Source organism: Euprymna scolopes, chromosome 10 (genome assembly GCF_053919585.1).
Source record: "Euprymna scolopes isolate OS-2025 chromosome 10, ASM5391958v1, whole genome shotgun sequence".
NCBI classification, from domain to species: Eukaryota; Metazoa; Mollusca; class Cephalopoda; order Sepiida; family Sepiolidae; genus Euprymna; species Euprymna scolopes.
In genome coordinates, this window is record NC_136491.1 from 64098203 (window position 1) to 64122714 (window position 24512).

General features: G+C 33.4%; 1 protein-coding gene across 5 annotated transcripts in view; it reads left to right on the forward strand.

Moving 5' to 3' along the window:
* Positions 1-24512, forward strand: part of LOC145286018 (intermembrane lipid transfer protein VPS13A-like) — a 965259-nt gene that overhangs the window by 920273 nt on the left and 20474 nt on the right. For all 5 annotated transcript variants that reach the window (XM_080134633.1, XM_080134635.1, XM_080134636.1 and 2 more), the window contains 5 exons: positions 956-1031; positions 3659-3744; positions 5141-5264; positions 23552-23675; positions 24093-24159. In XM_080134633.1, the coding sequence (XP_079990759.1) occupies positions 956-1031; positions 3659-3744; positions 5141-5264; positions 23552-23675; positions 24093-24159 (477 nt within the window). The remainder of the gene's footprint in view (positions 1-955; positions 1032-3658; positions 3745-5140; positions 5265-23551; positions 23676-24092; positions 24160-24512) is intronic.

Genomic DNA, 24512 nt, shown 5'->3' on the forward strand with positions numbered 1-24512 from the left:
TAGATTTATTTTAATGCTAGAATGTAAAAGATTTATTTTAATGCTAGAATGTAAAATATAGATTTATTCTAATGCTAGAATGTAAAATATAGATTTATTTTAACGCTAGGATATAAAATATAGATTTATTTTAATGCTAGAATGTAAAATATATATTTATTTTAATGCTAGAATGTAAAATATATATTTATTTTAAAGCTAGAATGTAAAATATATATTTATTTTAATGCTAGAATGTAAAATATAGATTTATTTTAATGCTAGAATGTAAAATATAGATTTATTTTAAAGCTAGAATGTAAAATATATATTTATTTTAATGCTAGAATGTAAAATATAGATTTATTTTAATGCTAGAATGTAAAATATAGATTTATTTTAATGCTAGAATGTAAAATATAGATTTATTTTAATGCTAGAATGTAAAATATAGATTTATTTTAATGCCAAGAAGACAAGCATCATTCATAAAGGGCATCAGCCATAAATGCTTGGCTAAAATAAAACAATTATAAAAAAAAGGGAGTGTAAAGGAAAAGCCAGTTAAAGAATGAACAAAAAGGAAAAACCTGTGAAAAAGAACAAGTATAAAAGACTAGAATACATCAGCTATTGTCACTGCTGACCTAGTATCATTACACTGGTCGATTGTTTAATAAATCTTTAGAAAAAATACAATTATAGATTAGTTTGATTTTCATAAATAAATATTTATAGTCTATATAGACAATTTTTGTAACTGAAGATATTCATTTGTTTAAAACGTAATTTCTTAATCTAAAAGATGTTTCTGCAATTCAGTTTTAATTTGCGAGTATTTTTATACTCGCAAATTAAAACTGAATTGCAGAAACAAGAATAATTATAAGAATAAGAAACAACAATAATTAATTTTTGTCGTTGTTTAAACAGAAAAGTCATCATATCTTAAGTTTAAGTTGTTTTCTTGTTTCAGGGTGCCATTCAGGGAACAGATGAGTTCACTGAAGGGCTAGTCCACGGAGTTCAGAGCTTGTTAGGTCACACTGTCGGTGAGTGAACAGTTTATGTGCAATTTTCATGTTTCAGTTAAATTGTTCTGAAAAAATTTATTTTTTAAAATCTTTTTTTTTACATTCATAAATTGTAAGAGTGAAAGTTTTGTGTTAAACATTTAAATATGTAATTGTTCTTGCTATTTTAAGCTTAAGCACGACAGATCAATGAAAATGCTATTTTAAAGTTAAGCATGAGAGACTAATGAAAAAGACCAATGAAAATGCTATTTAAGATTTAAGTATGACAGACCAATGAAAATGCTATTTAAGACTTAAGTATGACAGACCAATGAAAATGCTATTTTAAACTTAAGCATGACAGTCCAATGAAAATGTTATTTTAAACTTAAGCATGAGAGACCAATGAAAATGTTATTTAAGACATGACAGACCAATGAAAATGTTATTTAAGACTTAAGTATGACAGACCAATGAAAATGTTATTCTAAACTTAAGCATGACAGATCAATGAAAATGCTATTTTAAACTTAAGCCTGACAGATCAATGAAAATGCTATTTTAAACTTAAGCCTGACAGACCAATGAAAATGCTATTTTAAACTTAAGCATGACAGACCAATTTGTAATATGTCTGTTGATAACCACTGCAAATTCTGTGTTTCTCTGATCCTTACCATTTTCTATGGATCTTTTTACTACACAGTGTCAAAAGCAATTTTGTAAGTTTATAAAGTTGGATGCAATTTATCTTTCTTTGGCTTTTTGAATTATTTGTCATGTAAAAATGGCATCACCTGTACGTCTGCCAGACCAAAATCCATATTGTAACTCTGTATACATTTCTCACTCTTTGTAAAAGAACTCTTAAGAAAACCTTACAAGGAGCTTATAGAAGTGCAGTAGCATTTGCTGGATCAAGTTTCTCCTCTTTTTGATGAATAGGGTTAACAAGTATCCAGAACCTGTCTTTGCAAGATTTTTCTTTATTGCATACTTTTTTATTGTTATTTCTCCACCTGCTTTAAATGTTATTTCAGCAATTCCTGGAGATTTTTTTTCTTTTTCACTGTCTCTCTTATTTCTGCTTGAGATTCTTTTTTAAATTTATTATTATTATATCATGGTTTCATGTTACTGCTACTTTGTTTACATTAGAATGGCACAAATACAAATATATTCCTTGAATATGTCATTAAACGTATACTAAAAATAACAGCAACCTCTTTCAAACAAAGAAAAAAAAACAAAACTGAATTTTTTGCAATAGACTTCGTTTTGTTTTTTTTTGATAGAGAATAAAATATATATGGCAATAAACACCACAGATGTTTTTGCCTATAACAAATCAGGCCAAAAGTTAACAATAGCAACACCATCACCTGTAGCATGAAAGGGTTCCCAAAAAAACAGTGAATTCACAGCAAATCTTCACGTTGGTCTGAGAGCTATAAACCTCTCATCCCAACTTGATGAAAGTCAAGTTGGCAGACGCAGTCGCTGCAATGCAATTTAAACAGCCCTCAGCAAACTACCTGAATGCAATACACACTCCATTCTCTACTGCTGCCTGCCTCTTGAGACTTCCCCTCACAGCCTGCCATTCCAGTTCTCACACCTGCTTTGATATTGCCTCACTTCCTGCAACTCCACCAGCTTTAGCTTACTCTTGCAGCTTCCGACTCCAGCTTACTCCTGCAGCCTCCAGCATTTCCAGTTATCAGCTCCAGCGGCCACTTTGCTGTCCAGCTACCTGCACCAGTGTCTACTGATGCCCAGCTACCTGCTTGAGTACCCACTACCAGTCGTAGCGCCTGTCAACGTCTGATTACCAGTTCTTAGCATTAGATTCCATCTATATGACTTGGATCAATGTGAGACATGTCATCCTACCTCAGGGAAGCAAGAATCTCAACCTGCGAGATGCCCGTTCTCACTCAGGATGATCCTGATTCCGAATCTCCATTCCCATACATTTTTGCCTTTTTTCTTGATAAAAATAAGACATGATATTCTATTTTCTTCAAGCGATCATCTGTGTTTGTCATCTCTTTTTTCTATTGCTGTCACTTTCCTTGCCTTGTGTCTACTTTATTAGTTATACAGTCGATTGGCACCATCACCCTTTCGGCCCTCGTCAACAATTATTCTCACTAACAGTTCTCACACAAGCTAATATCAGAGATTACTCACTGACAACAACCGGTAGTATTCTCTGGAGTCTGGGTGACAACAAGTCTCCACAAAATTCCAGTAATCCTCACCTCTTTCAATAACCTTTGCATCATCGCCACAGCCATTTCCTAACTGAAATTTGGGTGGCAATAAGTCTACCTAATGTCCTAGTTTTCTTCACATTCATTCAGTGCTTTCTCTCCTCAGTCTTTCCATCTTCAACCTTTCAGTATTTCATCATTTTTTTTTTTTTTTGTGGGGTGGGGGTATCTTATTATTATTATTGTTGCTGTTGTCATCATTGTGATGGTGAGGAGTAAAAGATGAACAAAAATGTTACTTCTGTGCTGTACTCTCTTGAATTTATATAAACACCTGTACAAGTTAAATTTAACTTTTCAGGACAATATGCCTGTCATCGTCATTGGGGTGGTTGTGGTCTTCGTTTTGGTGGAATTCTTAATTGTTTGTGTTTCTTTTATTTTTAGGTAGTGTTGCTGGCTCAGTGTCATTAATGACAGGTTCATTGGGGAATGCTCTGGCCTCTCTCTCCTTTGATTCTGATTATAAAAAGGTAAAATCCTGTAAAGTTTTTATTCATATGATAAGTAGTTAGTCAAAAAGAGTAGGTTAACTATAGTAAAAAAATAACCCAGATAAAATGATGGGTAACTAACTATAAGTTAATACAAAACATGAAACTAGAAATGGCTGTTTATTTTTTTGTTGAGAAAATTCATTTTAATGACTTGTCCTTTAATGTACAATTTCTGAAAGTATTTAATGGAAAGTTTGGGGCCATAAAACATCATGATTTCTCTTTCTGTAACCCAATTATTGATTTTTTGTTTTTGAATAGCTGAAAGAATTTTTTTTAAAAAATCAACAATAAACTCTGCTTACATGAATGAGAATCTGTTTTTAATTGTAAAAGTATCATCTGTTTAAAGGTGTATGTTTTTTAGTTTTGTTTAATTGAATATTATATGCAATCATGTGAAACCAATTTTATGTGCTCATTCAATTAATTTACTTTGTATGTTACACATATTCGGCTTTTAAAGATGTATTACTATTTTTTTTATATAAACCAGTTAAATTATTGTGAAAAATATATCTGAAACAAAGATGAGAATTGATAATGAACAATCAAATTATTAGGCAGAAGCAGATTTTCAAGGTTTATTTTTAGTAGTACAAATCTGTCTAAACATACAGAAACTACAGTAAATTTTTTTAAAAGGCGTTTATATTACTTTTGGGACTATTGCTGTTTGATAACAATATAAACGATTGATTATATTATGTAAATAATATTTAAATCAGTATATCAACAGAATCTTGATTTTAAAAATTATTTTAGATATTTATTTAGTTTTGTCACTTATTTACTAATGGAACTTCTTGAATAGTTAATAATTTATTAATATAAACGTTCTACATAAAAATGGCAAAGAAAGGCATTTTTGCTAGACGTGAGAATGGTAAAAAAAAAAAGAATACTTTCTATTGGTGTATAATCACGTTTTTTTGTTTTTTTTTTTAATTTCCAGTTGGCACATTTTTAATATTGTTACTTTAATTGTATTCATAATTATTTTAAACTAACATGCTTAGGATAATTACGAATACAATTAAAAATTAAAATTTTATTAAAATATTTTATAATTGATAACATTATCTCCAAATGAATTTTATCTAAATGTTGACTTATAGGATAATAGTATAGTTAATAAAAATATCACTTATATGATAATAGTATAGTTAATAAGAATATCACCAAATTGTTGCTTTCTTACAAAATCGGCATTCTTCTAAAGTTCACAAATTTCAATATAACCCATTCATATTAGAATACAATTATAAACTATAATAACACAATAAAACTCATCAGCTTTGATTGTTTTGGTTGTTATTGTTTCTGACATATTGTTTTCACATTTATTATTTAACCCATATTTCTGTTCTAGAAACGCAGAACTCGTGTCATGCAACACCCTGAAAGTCTGCCTGAAACTCTTTCCCTCGCAACAAGGGGATTTATACATGGAGTAGCATTGGGACTTTCAGGAATAATTCTTGACCCAATCAAAGGTAAGTCATGTACGAATTATGATCATTTAAATTAAACACATGAACAAAAAATGCCTTGAAAAAAAATAAATTCATTTTTTGGAGTTGACAATATATTTGAACCACATCGATTATGCTATTAAAAGCTGAATAAAAACTAGCATTTTAAAAATTAGGCAACCTTTGCTTCACCATAAATTTCAACATTGTTGTGTTATTTTCCTCCCCCACCACTGACACCAGAATCTTTAGAAAAATGATATGATTACCGGAGGATAACTTAGCAGGTTTTCCAAATAAATACATAAATAAATTGTCATGGTTAGTGATTAGTAGGGCTAGGACAACAGCATATTCTTATCATTGTTTTGACTCTCGGGTGTGTATCTGTTAATATCTTATATGCTTTTATATAGAGTAAGTTTTTTATTTTTTTTATTATATTTTCACCCCAAACAAAGCACATTGCCACTTTCATGTAGGGGGCTACTATCATGGACATAAGCTACAGGGGTACTATGTGGGGAGTTGGGCAGCAAGATGTTGGTTCACGGTACACTTGAACTTCTGCATGTCAGTACAGTTGGGGAAGCAGGAACCCGGAAGGGAATTTCAAAGTCTAGCGATTCTGGGGAAGAAACTACTGGAGTAGAAAGCTCTCTTACATCTAGGGATTTCAACTGTGAAGGTGTGGGATTTTGCTGCTTGTTGGGTTTGTCAAGGGTATTTACGTCGAGGGGGTACGAGTGCTTGCAGTTCGTTGGAGCATTCACCGTTAAAGTACTTGTAGAACAGGCAGAGGGATGCTACATTTCGTCAATGGGATAGAGGCTGAAGCTTAGATGACAGTTCAGGACCTATGAGGTTGGCGACTCTCTTTTGAACCTTGTCTAGAAGCAAGAGACTAGTAGCAGATTCACCAGCCCAAATATGACAGCAATACTCCATACATGGGCGAATGGTGACCTTATAGAGGTAGAGGATACTTTCAGGCGTTAATAGCTTTCTAGCACGGTCGAGAGAACCTACCTTTTTCGCAGTGGTCCTGGCAATGCTCTCAATGTAATTTTTCCAACTCATGTTTCCTGTGAACGTTAGGCCTAGGAGTTTAAAAGATGTACTTTCAGATAAAGAGTCTTTGCTCATTGCTATTGGTGGTAGAGAAGGTTTCTTGTAATTATTAAAGGAAACACGTTTAGTCTTGGCAACATTGAATGTGACCATCCATTTTTGTCCCCATTCCACTACAGATTGGAGGTCTTCCCCTAGTGTTTCTGCTATTTTTTTAGATATGTGTTCATTTGTTTTCCTGTCGTGTCTGTTATAGAGCATGGTGTCATCAACATATATTCTCATCTCACTGACAATTTTGTCAGGGAGGTCATTTATGAATATTAGGAATAATAGAAGTCCAAGGATAAACCCCTGAAGCACTCCCGCATTTATATCATATTGTTTAGATGTACGACCATCGAGGACAACCTGGATTTTTCTCTTATCTAAGAAGGATTTAATTATGTTAAGTATTCTTCCAGTGATACCGTATGATCTGATTTTCCTGAGAAGATCTTCATGCCATACCCTGTCAAAAGCCTTAGATATATCTAGAGCTACTGCTCTACCCTCCCCTGCTTTGTCAAGTGAATGGTATATATGCTCAGAGATTACAGGTAGAATGTCTGCCGTGAAACAGGCTTGCCTAAATCCATATTGTTGTTTGGTCACAAGTTTAGCATCTGTAAGGTGATGGACTAGAGCTTGGTTAATTATGGACTCAAATATTTTGGCAAAAAGCAGGAGGAGGCTAATGGGGCAGTAATTTACTGGGTCAGTCCTTTCGCCAGAATTCTTGAAAACTGGTACCACAGAAGCAGTTTTCCAGCAGGCAGAAGAGCAAAATTCATTAAGGCATTTGTTGTAAAGTTTAGAGAGAACCGAAACTACTTTGGCGGAGCACTTTTTTTCATAACTTAGCCGGGATAAGATCAGGTGCACATGCTTTTGAAGTGTCAAGATTTTTTATGCACCTGAGAAGGAGTGATTTTCAGATCATCTAGTATGGCGTCTGTCTGTCAGGAAGGGGGTGGTTAGCAAAGTCCAGTGTGGAGTTGGAGGCAAACCGACTGGCAAGCATGTTAGCCTTCTCAGTTGCTGAGCAAACAACCTCATGATTGTTGGATAGTGGGGGAATTGTTGATTGCCCATTATTTACTACACTGTTGTAGATTTTCCAGAAGTTACGGGTTCCTAATTTCTGTGCTTCGATGCGGTTTTTGGTGGTTTCAGTAAATTCTCTCTTAGCAGTCGCTATTTCTTTCTTACAGTTATTTCTGGCTTCTATATACTTCTGTCTGTTTGAACTGGACTTATGTCGGTTAAATCTGCGGTATGCATACTGCCTTTGCGTGATGGCAGCTGCACAAATAGAAGTAAACCATTGGAGAGAGTCGGGCTTGCTATAAAATTTTTTCAATTGCTGTTTTGAACCATTCAGTGGTCCCATTGGCGCACTGTCCAGCAGGAAGTGAAAAAATATTTCGCCATGGGCATCTCTGATGAGATCCCTGATGGCTTCCCAGTCAGCCTTTTTATAATATCTCGTTGTTTTGGAGCAATGGCTCTTCCGTTTTGACTCTAGAGTTTAGGGCGATTTCAACTATTATCACTACATGATCAGCATTCCCAAGTGGGCTGTGGGCATTCATAACACAATCATCGGGAACTGTGGTCAGAAACAGATCTAAAAGTGATGCGTGTTGTTCTTGCTGGTCAGGGAAATAGGTTGGAAACATAACCATCTGTGATAAGGAATGGAAGCATAACCATCTGTGATAGGAAATGAGATATAGAGAAGCTATGTGTTGTGCTACCAGCTGCGTCTGTGTAAGTAGAAAATCCAAGTCAGTTCTTGTGGTGGACATTGAAGTCACCAAATACATGCACTTGTGTGCTAGTGTCGAGGGAAAGTGCTGTATCTATGCTGTCAGAGACTTTTTTATCAGGGTACAGTCCTAGGTGGAGGGAGAACAGTAGAGAAAATAAAAGTAACTAATGTTATGTTGCATGTTAAATCTAAAGTTCATAAAGGCTTGACCATCCAATTACGGTTTTGTTTCTCTAGTCAAGGGAAGGGTGCTTCAAATATAGACTTCAAGCCCGTGTATATGTCTGTCAGAGTTCGTACGGCAGAGTGGGAGATATCCGGGCATGTTAAAATAGTTAGAGAGGATGGAGGAGTGTAGGTTAGTCTCACTTAGTGCTAAGATATCTGGGGTGTTTGTTAGGAGAAATGCTTCAACATCATTTAAATTAGTTCTAAGCCCACGGATGTTCGTAAATGTAAGCCTCAAGGGAGGTGGAAATTTGGTTCTGTTTGAGTTTTGTCCTGGTTTAAGCGTAATTTTAGATTGTACTGTCATTTGTTTTTTAAGAGTTTCAGTTTAGTAAGGGGTGCTGAACAAGTGTTTATGCAGAATACTAGACATGCAATACAAGTAGACCATCAGCTAACCCTCTATCTCCTAGGATTGTGGCCTCAGGAAAGCCACCGAGGTACAGGGTCCCTTTCCACGTATGACATGGCACTACAAACATCCCGATATTATATAACTGTTGATGGAGCAGCCGCTCTAAGCGCTACCAAAGAGTTAGGGCCCCTGTATTACTAGTTGGAAACAGCAGCCAGGAACTGTCAATCCAGTACCCTCAACCCATCAGACGATGGTCAACCCAATCTACTTGTACTGGCATTATGGCATTCAAGCACTCCCAAGTGCCCAGTTCAGAGGGATAGGATGTGTTGGGAGAGGGGAAAATGGCGTTCATTGCCCTAGTCAGGAAACAAGATCGACCACTGAGTGTTTTTGTTGAATACCTGTGATTCGACCTCTACGCTTGATTAATAGGCAAAGAAGGAGTATGGAAGCCAGGCGATAGACAGTGCCTATCTACTCCTTAAGCAGACCGGTAATTTGTTTGAGTCACCAGCTCTAGGAAGGTTGTCATCCAAGACTGGAGAGACCTCTCTCTCCTCAGGTTTAGCTTCAGAGTTTTCCTTCTCCTAGACAGATGACCTGGGAAGATCTACGGGTCCATCAGCACCGAGAGGGTTTGCCCCGCGCCTAGGTCCTAATCCAGGTATTTCTGCGACCCTGCTGGGTTAGCATGTAAATGTTATATATCTACTGAAAAATTACACTCCTCAAAGTGACATTGCTATTTCATTGTTACTGGAGGAGGGGGTGAGTAAAAGTTCATGCAGTGGAAGCAGCTATATTTGCAACAGGTTTATTGGAAGGAGTTAATATATGGTTTAGTATTTTTCCTTTAAATACAGAAATTTTTCTTTTTCTTATTTTTATGTTGGCTTAGGAATAGGATAACACGTTACAGAATGGCTTGATATTAAGAATTAACTAAAATGTGTTGCCCAGGCTCTGGGTATTTTAGATGGCAGGAGGGTTAAGATATATCTTCAATGTAGATACAATTAATGTCATTTTTGATATGGAATACAATACAGTACAGGTATAATTGGAAGTAAAATTATAAGCTATGTCGTGTTCAGTATGTATAATAAAGTAAATAGATATATGGGCAGATTTCCAGCAGGTGCGAATATATGGAGGTTGTAGGTATTAAATATGTTTCCACTTCTAATGGAGATATCTTCAGCTTTCATTTAAAAATCCTGAAGTTGTATTTTGCATTACAGAGTATCGGTTCAGTTTTTGTATTTATCATTGCAAAACTAAGGAAGAGACAGCTATTGCTATGTAATGTAGATAGCTGTAAAGTACAGAATATAGCTAGTGAGTATCTACTTGGATAAGAATAAACTAATGCCTGCCTTAGCGGTAAAAATGTGTAGATGTTTAGTGATAATGACTTCTAATCAGTCAGCATGTGAAGGTTAAGGGCTGAAAGCTAAGGACCCCCCTCCACGGCATGTGTAATGTATAAGTGTTAGTGGCAGCTGGAGGAATAGAGTAAACTGTTAGTTTTCAGAAGAGGATTAACTTACAGAATACAGTAGAATTAATTATTAGAATTTATTGTCAAGTAAAGTTTAGTTAGAGAGAAAAAAAATTTTTTTTTTCTTTTTATTTAACATGCAAATCAGACTAAGGCAGTCGTCTTTAAGGTAAAGTATATATTGGATATACGTAGCAAGTAAGAGTGGGTGTTTGTACCGTAATGAGAGAAACTATTAGTACATGGTGCAGCGGAATTTGTAGTTATAAACAGTCAATTAGGTCAGGCACAAAGCATTGTGTATCTATTCAGAAATAGTCTTAGTGACGTAATGTATTTCTCGGTTGATTAATTGTGTCTAACAATGCCGGATATATACTAGAGAGTCAAAACCATGATAAGAATATTCTGTTGTCATAACTCTAGTGATTAGGTAATCCTTGCTTCACTATATAATTTGACATTACTGTTTCTCCTCCCACCCAATCACCGACACCATGATTTTTAGAGAAATTTCTGAAAGACGATTCAGCAGGTTTTTCAAATTAATACTTAAATAATAGATTGTCATGCAGTGGCGGCTCGTGCCTAAGATTAGTGGGGGTGCTGTTATAAAGAAAACACCTATTGTTTTAATATTGTGTAAACATAAAACAAACATAAAAATATACATAATTTATATGTATGCACACGTATAAAAATACAATAACTTAAAGGAATCCTAAATAGATGTAAATATTTTAAATATTTTACTTATTACATTCATTTGAAAGTAAACTTCATTCTCCTTGTTTTAATTTGTGAGAAAAGATTGATAGTTTTCTCCTTAACTTCTGAATGACTGCTGAAGAATTTTTTTATCAATTGAAAGCACTGCAAGTTCATTTAGTCTTTCGCAACCCATGGTGTTCCTTAGATAAGTTTTTATTCTTTTCAGAGTTGAAAAACAACGTTCTATCTCTTATGTAATCATGGGAATTGTCTAGATAATTTTTATGAGTTTTGTGATTTCACTAAGAACATCGTTTAAATTGTTTTCCAAAATAAATTTCAGGAGATCAATTACTTTGCAATATTCATAGATATCTGACCTACTATAAAATATTTCTAGCTCAATTTCAAACTTTTCTTTGTCAATCATGGGATATGCTTCAGTTGTCAAGGATATCTCTTCTGTAGGTAGTTTTTTTTCTTAAAACTAGCAAAGCTTATCTTGTAAAACAATTTAGCAAGTATTAAATGTTTAGTTGAAGAATATCTGTCCGTTATATCAATAGATATATAGTCACACAGTTCTTTAGCTTCGCCCTTGAGTGTTTGTGAAGAATTTTCACAGTATTTGGTGTTTCTTATCTCTAAAATAGCAGTTTTGAAATTTGTTATGTATTCATTGACTTTATATATGCTAATTTCCCGAGGAATAATTTCAACATGAGACATAATTTTATGAAATAGCTCAAACCGAAATATGAAATTTCATCGTTCAAATATTTCAGAATTCCTGTCGCTTCTGCAACGGTCTCATCTACATGTGGTGTTGACTGAATTTCAGTGACAGTTTTTTTATGCTTGAACATTTTCATGAACTCTATTTATGTATGTTAAAGTTCCACCTTGTGGCGGATACACGTAGAATGCTTACATCCAGATGCTTCTTGAAAAATGGACAGACGCTCTGGTGATCTAGAAAAGAAAGTCAGAATAGCCAAAATGTTAGAGATAAATATTCTAGCATTTCGTGTAATGCTTGCTGCATTCCTCATTATTAAATTAAGTTGATGCGCATAACAGTGAGTGAAATGCGCATTACTATAAACTGCTTTTATTTTCGCCTGGGCACCAGCTTTTTTGCCTTTCATGACATTTGCATCATCAAATGTCTGAGCTATCAGTTTTTGGCGATTCCCTTGAAGGATTATATCTAATTGTTGGAGAATACATTTGGACATCCCATCAGCGGTTTGGTTTTCTGGAATAAAGAATCCCCAAATGCGTTCAAGTATTTTTTCATCCAAAACGTACCGTAAAACAATGATCATTTGTGTATGTTCAGACACATCTGTTATTTCATCAGCCATGACAGCTACAAAGGAAGCTTTGCTAATTTCTGCCCTTATTTCATCATGGTATATTTGTAAAAGACAGTCAAGTATGTCATTCTGAATAGTCTTGGAAACACCTTTGAAGACATTACTGGTTTCTAAGTGATTCTTTAAATCTGGATCTAATTAAGATGCAAAATTTAAAAATCCTCTAAATACACTTGGATTTACTGAATCATCTTTTTCATCATGTCCTCGTAAGGGAGTTTCAAAGTTCCCACAAAAGAAAATACAATCTATTATTTTAGATAAAATTTCACGGTTCTTCTTAACATTCATGTTATGATGATTGATTGAAAGTCTGCAGGCCTCACTAAGTTTTGCTTTAATATTTATGGTCCCCAAAATTGATAGGGAAACTACATTGTCAACGTGCTTCTCATGCTTTTCAGTTCTATCTTTCATTTTGCTAATAGTTCTGAAACTATCTTTTGTCCATGTTACATCACCCCCTAACAACAAACAAGGAAAGCAGAACAATACCTTTTTTAGTTCACAGCCGCAAAGCTAACTTTTCCGTCGGTACCATTAAAGCTACGAATATGAATATATTGTTGCTAAAGCTATGAATATACACTTTGTTGTTGCTTATGAATATATTGTTGCTAATGCCTGGCTGGGATATTTGAATATCAGGCGTTGAACAGCTTCTTTTCTTAATTACAACTTTATCATGGAGAGACAGCTGTGAAAACTCAATCTGTTGAAGTTCATTTACCGTCGCAGAAGTTATTTCTTGGGGGTGCAAGGAGACCATGGTTAAATTCTTTTTATATCAATTGTCTTGGGAAAGGTAAGTACTAGGTAGTCTATTAGTAGAATATCAATTAGGGTAGAAGGAATACAATGTTTATGTGATCCTCTTTTTGCGATTCAACTGAACCGGAAGTTCTAACTGAGTTGAATCATACTTTTATAACTTTTAGGTCACAGATTTTTATTAACGAAAAAAGTTTTACTATTTAACAACGGTTTTATTTATAAAAAGCTTGTTGTTAATTAAAAATAGGTGTATAACAAAATAAGCTTGTCATTAAAATTGCTTTTTTTAATACAAATATTTTTAACTTTGCCATTATAAGCCGTCGAAAAAGGGGTAATACGCAAAAACATTTTAATCAAAAAACACTATTTTAAATTGTATACACTTTACAGAGTAATAAAAAAATATACAAATATATTTCTTTTAAACTTTACAGATTAAATAAAATTTTACCGCAGGCAAACAAACGAAAAACATTGTTTAAATACATTTTATTTACAAATTTTTAATATTTATTTTTTCATAAAAACAAAATCTTTGCCTGCAAACGATGGTAAAGTTAGGAGATTACCATTTAAAATGGTTTTATTGGATAACAGTTTTATTTAAAATTTAAAAATATGTGTTTATAACAAAACTTTGTAAATAAAATATAGAATAAAAAAGTTTACATGTTTGTACTATGAGCAAACAAAAAAAAAAAGTAAAGATACATAATTTTATTTACAAATCTTTTTACAACTTTTTATATAAAAATAATAACAAATTTTGGTATTTACTAAGCTTATTATAAAAACGGTTTTACATACTCGTCTTGTTATTGCACATTTTAATTAAAAAAAAACTTTGTTCAAAGTGTAAAACTTCTTGCTTTGTCCTCGTGGGATGTAAATAAATGCTAAAGCTATATATATATATATATATATATATATATATATATATATATATATATATATATATAATGTGTGTATATTATGCCTTGATAGAGTTCAAAATAGACTTCGTAGCCTCGTAGGAGATGTCTTTTTCTCTTCCTTGCAACCTCTATCTCACAGAAGAGATGTTGCGAGTTTGTCTCTGATGTATCGTTATTTTCATGGAAAGTGTTCGACTGAGCTTCAATCTATGGTCCCCCTTCGCCAAACTTTCACAAGAAACACTCGTCTAGCTGTAAACACTATCAATGATTCCCCCCACTCTTTATCTGTGCCTAAACCTAAACGTAGATTCCATGAACAAAGCTTCTTTCTTAGAACTGCACGCCTGTGGAATTGTCTTTCGTTTTCCTGCTTTCCGGCTGACTACAATATGGTTGTCTTCAAGTCTAACGTAAATAAGTTCTTGATGAGCCGTTCCATATAAGTTATCAAATTTACTAAATTTTCATTACTAATGATTACTATATTGTCCAATTTCTACTGTACACTCTTTAACCCTTATCCTTGAGTGGCCTCTTGGCCTTGATAATGTGGTGATGCCTATGTAAAAAAAAAATATATATATATATAATGTGTGTGTGTATATATATATAATGTGTGTATATATATATGTGTGTATATATATATGTGTGTGTATATATGTGTGTATATATATGTGTATATATATATGTGTGTGTGCATATGTGTGTATATATATATATGTGTGTGTGTGTATATATATATATAAGTGTGTTTGTATATATATGTGTGTGGATATATATGTGTGTGTGTATATATATATATATATATATATATATATATATATAAGGTAAAAACATTTCTAACTAAAATGTATTTTAAAAAATAAACTTTTCTTCGCTTTTCTATAGAAAAAAATGTAAATATTTTTTATTCTGTAAAGTTAAACTACTACAAAATAAATAAATTTCAAACTACTTAAAAATACAAATAAAATACGCCATATAGGTAAAAAAAAAAAAATAGCATTAGTCGCGTTGGTAACTTCCAGGCTAAAAGCCCGAACACTTTTAATTAAAAAAAAAAAAAAGTTTAGCATATTGTATATTTTTGTCTGCTTAAATCGCATTTAAAAGTGTGGGAATTTTTTTTTTAAGGTGGAGATTTTATTTACAAAAACACGTTACACTTTTTAATAATAATAAAAAGAAAACATTTGTAAACAAAGCCTCTTAAAAAAAAAATTAAAAAATAAGCGAAAACGCGCAAACACCGCGTTTGGAACTGCAGAAACTATAGTTCCAACTTGACTCATATTAACCGTTCTAGATCGGGCATGCGCACAAGCGAATTTCACTAAGAAAGTCTAACTGTGAATTTCGCAGCTCCAAGCAAAGTTTTGCTTTTATGTTTATATGAGTATGGAGACAATTATCGACATTAAGCTTCAGGATTATATATATATATATATATATATATATATATATATATATATATATATATAATTAAAATGATATATTATCACATAGAAAGAAAAAAAAATAAACGTATTCTTTTTAACATGTATCGATAATAATGAGTAGAAAATGACTTGGGGGGTGCTGCAGTTCCACAGCACCAGGCACGAGCCGCCACTGTTGTCATGGTTAGTTATTAGGCAACCCTTGCTTCAACATGAATTTCAATGATGCTGTGTTTCTTTCCCTCCTCACCACTGACACCATAATTTTATGAGAAATGATGTCATTTCTGGAAGATGACTCAGCAGATTGTTTAAATTAATACATAAATAAATTGTTAAGAAAACACTTGCTTCAACATAAATTTCAATATTACTGTCTGTCTTTCTTTCCCCACAATTGACACTATAGTTTTTAGAGAAATGATATTTTTAAAAATTTTCTTAGAAGGTTTTTTTAAATTAATATATAAATATATTGTCACGGTTAGTAATTAGGTAACCCTTGCTTCACCATATATTTTAAAATTACTGTGTTTTTCCCTTCCCACTACTGATGCCATCATTTTAAGTGAAATGGTATAATTTCCGGAAGATTACTCAGAAGGTTACCCAAATTAATACATAAATACATTGACATGGTTAGTGATTAGAAAACCCCTGCTTCACTGTAAAATTCTACATTATGGTGTTTCTTTCCCCCCCCCCCACCACTGACACTATAATTTTTAGAAAAATGATGTAATTTCTGAAATATTACTACAAAGTAATTCATAAATACATTGACAAGATTAGTGATTAGGCAACCCTTGCTTCACCATAAAATCCAACATTACTGTGGTTCTTTCCTTGCTTCCCCACCACCAACACCATAATTACTCTGTAGGACGATTCAGCAAGTTTTCCTATATAAATACATTGTCACGGTTAATGATTAGGCAACCTTTGCTTTACAATAAATTTCAACATTACTGTGTTCTTTTCCTCCCCATCACCAACATTATAATTTTGAGAGAAATGATGTCATTTCCGGAAGATGACTCAGCAGGTTGTCCAAATTTATACATAAATACATTGAAACGGTTACTGATTAGGAAACTTTTGCTTCACCATAAAATTCTACATTACTGTGGTTCTTTCCTTCCCCACTATAGACACTAGTTTTAAGAGAAATGATGTTATTTTTTTAAGATTTCTCAGCAGGATTTTAAATTGATACATAAATATGTTATCAGTGATAGCGATTAGGCAACCTTTGCTTCACCATATATTTTAACATTACTGTGTTTTTCCCTCCCTACTACCCACACTCATTTTAAGGCAACTCTTGCCTAATCATTACCATAAAATTCAACAATACCAATTCTTTCCCTCCCCACTAATGGCACCATAGTCGTAAGAGAAATGATGTCATTTCTGGAAGATGATTCTGCAAATATTCTAAATGTTTTAGAATATGACATCTTGGGAGATTGCTTTATGGCCACAAAACGGACTCCCTCCACCTTCGCCCAAAAAGAAAGGTTTGGTAATCCCTGGAGATCTCCAAAGTGAGCGAAATAATCATGCTTCTTTCTACTCACCACATTTATCATTTGTGGGTGATAACATTGAAAATCCAGGAAAACTGGACACCTGCCAAAAGAAACTATAACATCTTTGTTCTGTGTCGAGTACCTAACAATTAATTGATCAATGAATGTGATGTTTGGAATATGATAAATAATCATCAAAAATTATTTGATCAATGCATGGGATTTTAGGAATATGGCAAATAAGCATCAAAAACTGATGATTTATTGTACATAAATTTGGAGGATGACATCTTTGTTCAGTGTTGAGTATGCAACAATTAATAATTGATCAATTTACGTGATTTTAGGAATATGATATAGAAACATCCAAAATTATTTGATAAATATACATAATTTTTGGAATATGACAAGTAAGCACCAAAAATTAATTGACTATTGTGATTTTCGGAATATAACATCTTTGTTCGGTGTGAAGTTAATAACAATTAATTGACCAATTTACGTTATTATTGAAATATGATAAATAAGTAACAAAAATGATTTTATCCATGTACGTAATATTTGGACTATGACATCTTTGTTCTGTGTCGAGTATGTAAAGATTAATTGTTCAATTTATGTGATTTTTGGAATATGATAAATAAACATTAAAAATTAATTGATCAGTGTACATCAATATGACATCTTTGTTCTATGTTGATTATTTAACAATTAATTGATCAATTTACGTAATTTTTGGAATATGATAAATAAACATCAAAACTGAATGGATTAATGCCATGAACAAAGTACGGACGGATATCACATTTTAACAAATACTGCTTTGTGACACAAAAACGGACACTATTCTCCCCAACCCAACCTTGCCTAAAAAAGAAAGTTTAGTAATCTTTGGAGGCCTCCAGAGCACTTTTTAAAAGGAACATAATCGTGCTTATTTTTCTCCTCCACTCCTCACCACCGAAGATAACGGCGTCACTTCTGGACGATGACTCTACAGTTTTTTTCCAAATTTATGCATAAATACAACAAAAAATTAATTGATCAATGTATGTGATTTTTGGAATATGATATCTTTGTTCTCTGTCAAGTTAGTAACAATTAATTGATCAATTTATGTGATTTTTGGAATATAATAAATAAGCATAAAAAATTATTTGATTAATGTATGTGAGTTTTGGAATATGACAAATGAACACCAAAAATGTACCTGATTTTTTTTAATATAATATCTTTGTTCCGTGTAGAGTTCGTAACAATTAATTGATCAATTTACTTTATTATTAGAATATGAATAAGTACCAACAATTAATCAATTTACATTATTTTGGGAATATGATAAAATGATTAAAATCACAGTGCAGTACCTGTTTTCAGCATTTCAGCGACTTCATCCTCCCTCCTAAAACAAGAGTTTTTGCAATCAGTGCCATAAACACCGTACAGATAGCTATCACATTTTAACTAAAACTAAAACTGCTTGGGAGAATTGTCTTATGACAACAAAACGGACACTACTACTCTCTCTACCCCATCCTGCCTAAAAAAAGAAGGCTTAATGATCCCTGGAGGCCTCCAAAGCACTGTTAAAAGCAAGGTAATTGTGCTTTTTTCTCCTCTCCCACATCACCAAAGAGAAATGACTCACTTCAGGACGATGACTGCAGTTTTTTCCAAATTTATATATAAATACATTTAAAAATTAATTGATCATTGTACGTGATTGTTGGAATATTACATCTTTATTTCATGTCAACTTCATAACGATTAATTAATCAATTTACAGGATTTTTGCAATATGACATCATCTTACATCATAAAGATTTTTTTCTGTAGTTTTAGGTTTTTTTAATAGCAGAAGATAATGCTTAGGAGGAAACTACTGTATATTACTGTTACTTAGTTTTTTTGATAAGATTAAAGTGTAGTATCTGTTCTCTGCATTCAAGTGACTTCATCGCACTTCCCCTTTAAAAAGAGTTTTGACAATCACTGCTATGAACACAGTATGGACAGATATCACATTTTAACCAAAAAAGTGGGGTAATGCTTGGGAGAATTGTCTTGTGACAACAAAATGGACACTACTTTCCCTCAGCCCAGTCCACCTAGAAAAGGAGGTTTGGTAATCACTGAAGGCCTCCAGGGCACTTTTAAAAGCAACATAATCATGCTTATTTTCCCCTCCCCCACCACCAAAGAGAAATGACGTCTGGATGATAACTTTCCATTTATTTTCCAAATGTATAGATGAATACATTGTTTTATTATAAATTTATTACTTAATAATATTGGAAATCCAGGAAAAAAAGGACCCCAACAGAAACTGGCCTAGTTGACGTTCACAGAATTAATGTATTTGCTCAATTTTTCGGTATTATACATCTGAGTCTTTGCCTTTTCAGGCAATATTAAAATTATGGTGATTCATTTTCTATTTTTTTACTTTTATCTGGACATACAAGCACACACATACTTACATACACACTAACAGATGTTTGCCTTTTATATATTAGGCTAGCAAGGATACCCGGTGTTGGCCAGGTGAACATGAAGTTCTGTTTGGACACACCTGCTATACTAAGGATGTTGAGCATTTTTTCATTATTATATGTCAACTCCATCATGGGCAACATTGATACCTCCACAATGATTTAAAAATAAAAGAACGGATAAAAATATGAAAATGTAATCATCCTCAAAAATAAGTATGTGACAAAAGGATGCCCCCCCCCCCCGCCAAAAAATTTCTTTTTAAAATAAATAAATCAAAACAACTTTTTTTCAATCAAAATAGCAGGGAGTGCCCGTGTAACTGAAAAAAAAAAAAAAGTAAAATAAGCGGTGGCTGGGCCCAAATGCAAAAGAGGAGAAGGCAAAAAGTTACGGGTAAATGCCTTTGCCCACATGACCACGAGTGCTTATGATGGCATAATGTTGCAAAATAAGCGTTTTAAACATAGTTTTAGTTTAATATGTGTGTGTTATTTGCGAAAAAAGTCACACAAAAAATGGACCCTATTCCAAAAAAGTTTGACCACCACAGAATAAATCTGTGCAAGCCTGTTCTAGTCTCACACAAAACACGTGTTCACATATAAAGCCACTTTTCTTGTCATACACATATGCGCATACAAACACACACGTACATATATTCACGTTCGCACACTCACATTCATGTGTATACACACACATGCTAACGTGCGCACACATGGACAACGTCACTTTCCCTTTAAAGGAAATGCGCACATGCGCGAAGGACACCGGAAACAACTACAAAAGCAAGAGACCTGAGCTGTTTCCTTCTTTTTGATTCGGCTCCCAACCTGGGCAGTCGATGGACCAACTGTTTCCTCCAGGGCGCGTACCCGCACTCCATGTCCCCTGCTACTATGTGTGGGGCATGAGCCAACAGACAGTACGTACACCTTACACGCTTTCTCTCTCCATGGCCTGGATTGACTTTCTCTCTCTCTCTCTCTCTCTCTCTCTCTCTCTCTCTACAACAATAGACTTTCCCTCTCACCAGCTAACAGTGAGAGACACGTGCCAAACTGGATTGACTTTCTCACTCTCTTTACAACAATAGACTTTCTTTCTCACCCAGTTAACAGCGAGACACACGGCAAACTAAACACATGCTTTTCTTTCATTTGTTTCTTCATGAAATAAATTCTAGTTCGTTTAATTCAATAAACGTGTTGTTTGTTTCTTTCTCAACTCAATTCATTTTATCTATTTTGTACAACTGGGGGATATATATAATATATCCACAAGTCCACAACAAACTGGTGACACCCGAACGTGATATAAACACGCATTTCCTTCTATACCACAAATCCCGCAACAAACTGGCGACCGACCAACGTGAAACGAACACGCATGGTGACCCTACTTTTTTTTTTGAGCAAGACGCGTGTTTTATTTGATAAACAAAAAACAACGAACTTTTCAACAAAGAAAAACAACAAGTAAACTACTACCGACAAGAATCTCAATTTGACTAGACACAAGCAATGTTTGGTATACAGATGGCGAGGAAAAAGAGAATTTCTCCAGCAGCGGCAAAGAAAAATAAACACGGAGATGTCGACTTCATAATGAATTGAAAAAATAAAATTCGAGCTCAACAAACATTTTTTCACAGTTTCGTGACATTACACTGCAACAAACATTTTTCACAGTTTCGTGGCATTACCCTGCAACAAACATTTTTCACAGTTTCGTGACATTACCCTGCAACAAACATGAGGAGCAAAATCACATGGGCCTATACACATTTGCTCCCGCACAGTAGACGCAACAACAAAGTAACAAATACAGGACATCCTTATAAACACATAGGAAGAAGTTGAATCAACAATACGAGTTGAGATGCACCACGTACACTGATAAACTCACAACTGGACATTCACCATTCAACATGAACGAATGCGCAACAAGCACCTGTATAGACAATGTACACACACTACCGCAGACTCACACCTCATGATTAAATGAAAAGGAAAATTTTAGAAAACAATAAAACAAAACAAAAAAGTCAATTTGTGATTGTTTCATCTCTAAACGTTTTGGATGGTTTCATTATACATTCAGATCTAGTTTGATCTCTTGTATAGTTGTTGTAGGTGTTTGTGTCTGGTACTCTGAGATGGGCTTCTTTAAGAGATAACAGTTGCTTTTGTGTGTTGTGTGTCTCTACACTGAGTATACAGTTTTTGGTGGTCTCTTGAGGAATTACAGTTGGGTGTACCTCAGGGTTGAATGTGGTTCTGGATGAGTCTCCTCTATGATGCTATCAGTTTTTATGGAGAGTTTTTCAGGAAGGCATCTGTAGTATATACGACCTTGATTATCTGCTGAGTTGTCTGACAAGTGCAAGAGATTAATCGTCTCTTTATTTAAAACATACACAGGTTGTCCTTTGTGCAGTTTAGGCAGATCTTTTGTATGTTGATTGTGATACATTTTCTGCTTTGCCTCTGATGCAATCGTCTTATTATCTTCTCCTTGTTGGTTTTGTGGTTGGTGCATTTGACTAGGATGTTTCCACCTAGCTTCCTTTGGGATAGAAGTTCATCTGGTGATGGAATGGTAGGATCTAGGGGAGTCATCCATAATAATACACATACATACATACATACATACAAAGAAACATACATACACACATTTTCGCTTTTATATATATAGAAGAAGTTTAGAAGAAAGTAAAACAATCTAAATTCTTGATTTGTAAGAACATATTAGATTTATATTTTGTAATAGCTTAAACTAAACTGTCTTTTTAAAAAGCTCTCACTGAAACTTATTGTTTTTGTGTTTTTTATTATTGAAAGTAAAAAGCACTCTTAATAGTTGTTTTAAATTTTTTTTTGTCGGTTTTTTTTTTGAAAAGAAAGAAAAAACAATATATGATTATTACAACTAACTTATAATGGGGCTAGGTGTCATGCTAAGACATCATTTTGTTTAAAACAATTGTTTAAAATTGACTGAGCTCAAATGTTGATCATTATCACTTATCATTTTCTCTGGAATTCCTTGTTCTCCAAATATTTGCTTTGTCAGTTTGATCATTTTCTGACTAGAGAACTTCTTTAACAATCTCACAAATAATAATATAATAGTCTACAATGAGCATAAAGTTGAGACCTTCAATGCGAAATCAGTGACCACTATCTGCCATGACCTCACTGGAATCTCATGTGGCATCAGGAGTTCTGCGCCCTATGTCTTGGTGGTACTGACATAGGGCACATTGTTATACTATGTTGTTTATTTCTTTGTTAATGTTGTGCCAAAAGACACAACTTTTTGTTTGGAGCTTACATTACTCCATCCCTCGATATCCATTATGGGATTTTTGTAATACCTCATGCTGCATTGATTTGGGTATCAATGCGATTGATTTCAATAGTTCGTCCTGATAAGGTCAATCGAGTTGCATAATTTTGTTTACTTCCATGAACACATCAGTCCAACTTCTTAGAATAATATCCCTCATCATAGTGCGAGATCTTCATGTGTTGTTTGGTGTTACTAAGCTAGTTTATAGGTTGAAACTAGATTTTTTTAAGTTGATCATTTCCAAAGGCTTATGATCACTTTCCACTTAAAATGCACTTCCATATATGTAAGTCTTGAAGTATTCACACTCCAAAACCACGCAAGAAACTTCTGTTCTATATTGGCATAACATTGTTCAGTCTCTGTTAAAGATTTTGATACAAACACCATGGGGTTTTCCTTCTTGGTAGAAGAGTAACACCAAGTCCTCTGATTGATGCATCGACTTGAATGATGGTTTGTTTTGCAGTGTCAAAGTTAATCAATGTTAATTTAATACAAAAGTAAACATTGACAAGTTTAAAGATTTCTTTGCTATTAAATTTAATTGAATGTTAGAATTATTTTTAATTATGTGGACCAAACTTTGCTATTAAATTTAATTGAATGTTAGAATTATTTTTAATTATGTGGACCAAACTTTCTGAAAATGAGATTTTATTCCACTTTTTATCCTAAAAATTTTGTGTTTTTTTCTTTTATGAACATTTTGCTTGATTTTCTATTTTTAAGGAGTTCATGAAGATGGTGTAGAAGGTTTCTTTAAGGGCTGTGGCAAAGGTCTAATGGGCTTACTCACCAAACCCTCTGGAGGCATCATTGATATGGTTAACATGGCATTTGATGGACTTAGACGGTAAGGGATTTTACATTTTAATTTACAGAATTCCTTTTTTTAGGGTTTTTTTTTTCCTAAAGTGGAGTGAGATGTTTCCCCTCTATTGTTAAATCATTTTGTCATTAAAAGTTAATATGTAAAGTCGGTAAGATACAGCAATTTGAATTTGAAATTTGATATATTTAAATTAAGTATGTAGATAATAATTCTCTGAATCATTTTTAAATTCTACAAACGAAAGTAATTATTTTAAATGACTTTATTTCAATCTTGATTAATCTTTAATGTAACTAGCTGAAATAAGTTTTGATAAATGTTGTTAGTTATTTTCGGAATGAATTGATTACAATATCGATTTTAAAACTAAAGGTTTTGTTGAATTAGAATCCTTGCTATCTTTCAAAATAATTTCAATGTTTCCTGTTTTTACTGCAGAGCGTCAGAACTAGAAGGAGGTGTAATGGCACGAATGCGTCTGCCGCGTTTCATTAATCCTTCAGTGGTGAGTTTAAAAGATTTGCATTTCCTGTTTTGTATCAGTTTTGAATGATTCAATTTTGATGGAATATAATGATTTCCAACTTAGAATTATTATTGGTTTAAAATGAAAATTCAAATTGCCTGTTTACATTGAATGCATCTCCCATACAAGAGTAAGGACCCTCTTGAACAGAACATTGATTTTTTTATGGGATGCAACTCATAACACATAAGTAAATATTTGTGTTGAAAATTGGTCCCTTGACTCCAACACACTATTTTGATCCTCTTACTTGGGCTAGACAGACAGGCAGTGAGCGGATTTAATTGATTCAGATCAACACATCATCTAACCATAACAATTATAAGAAAACT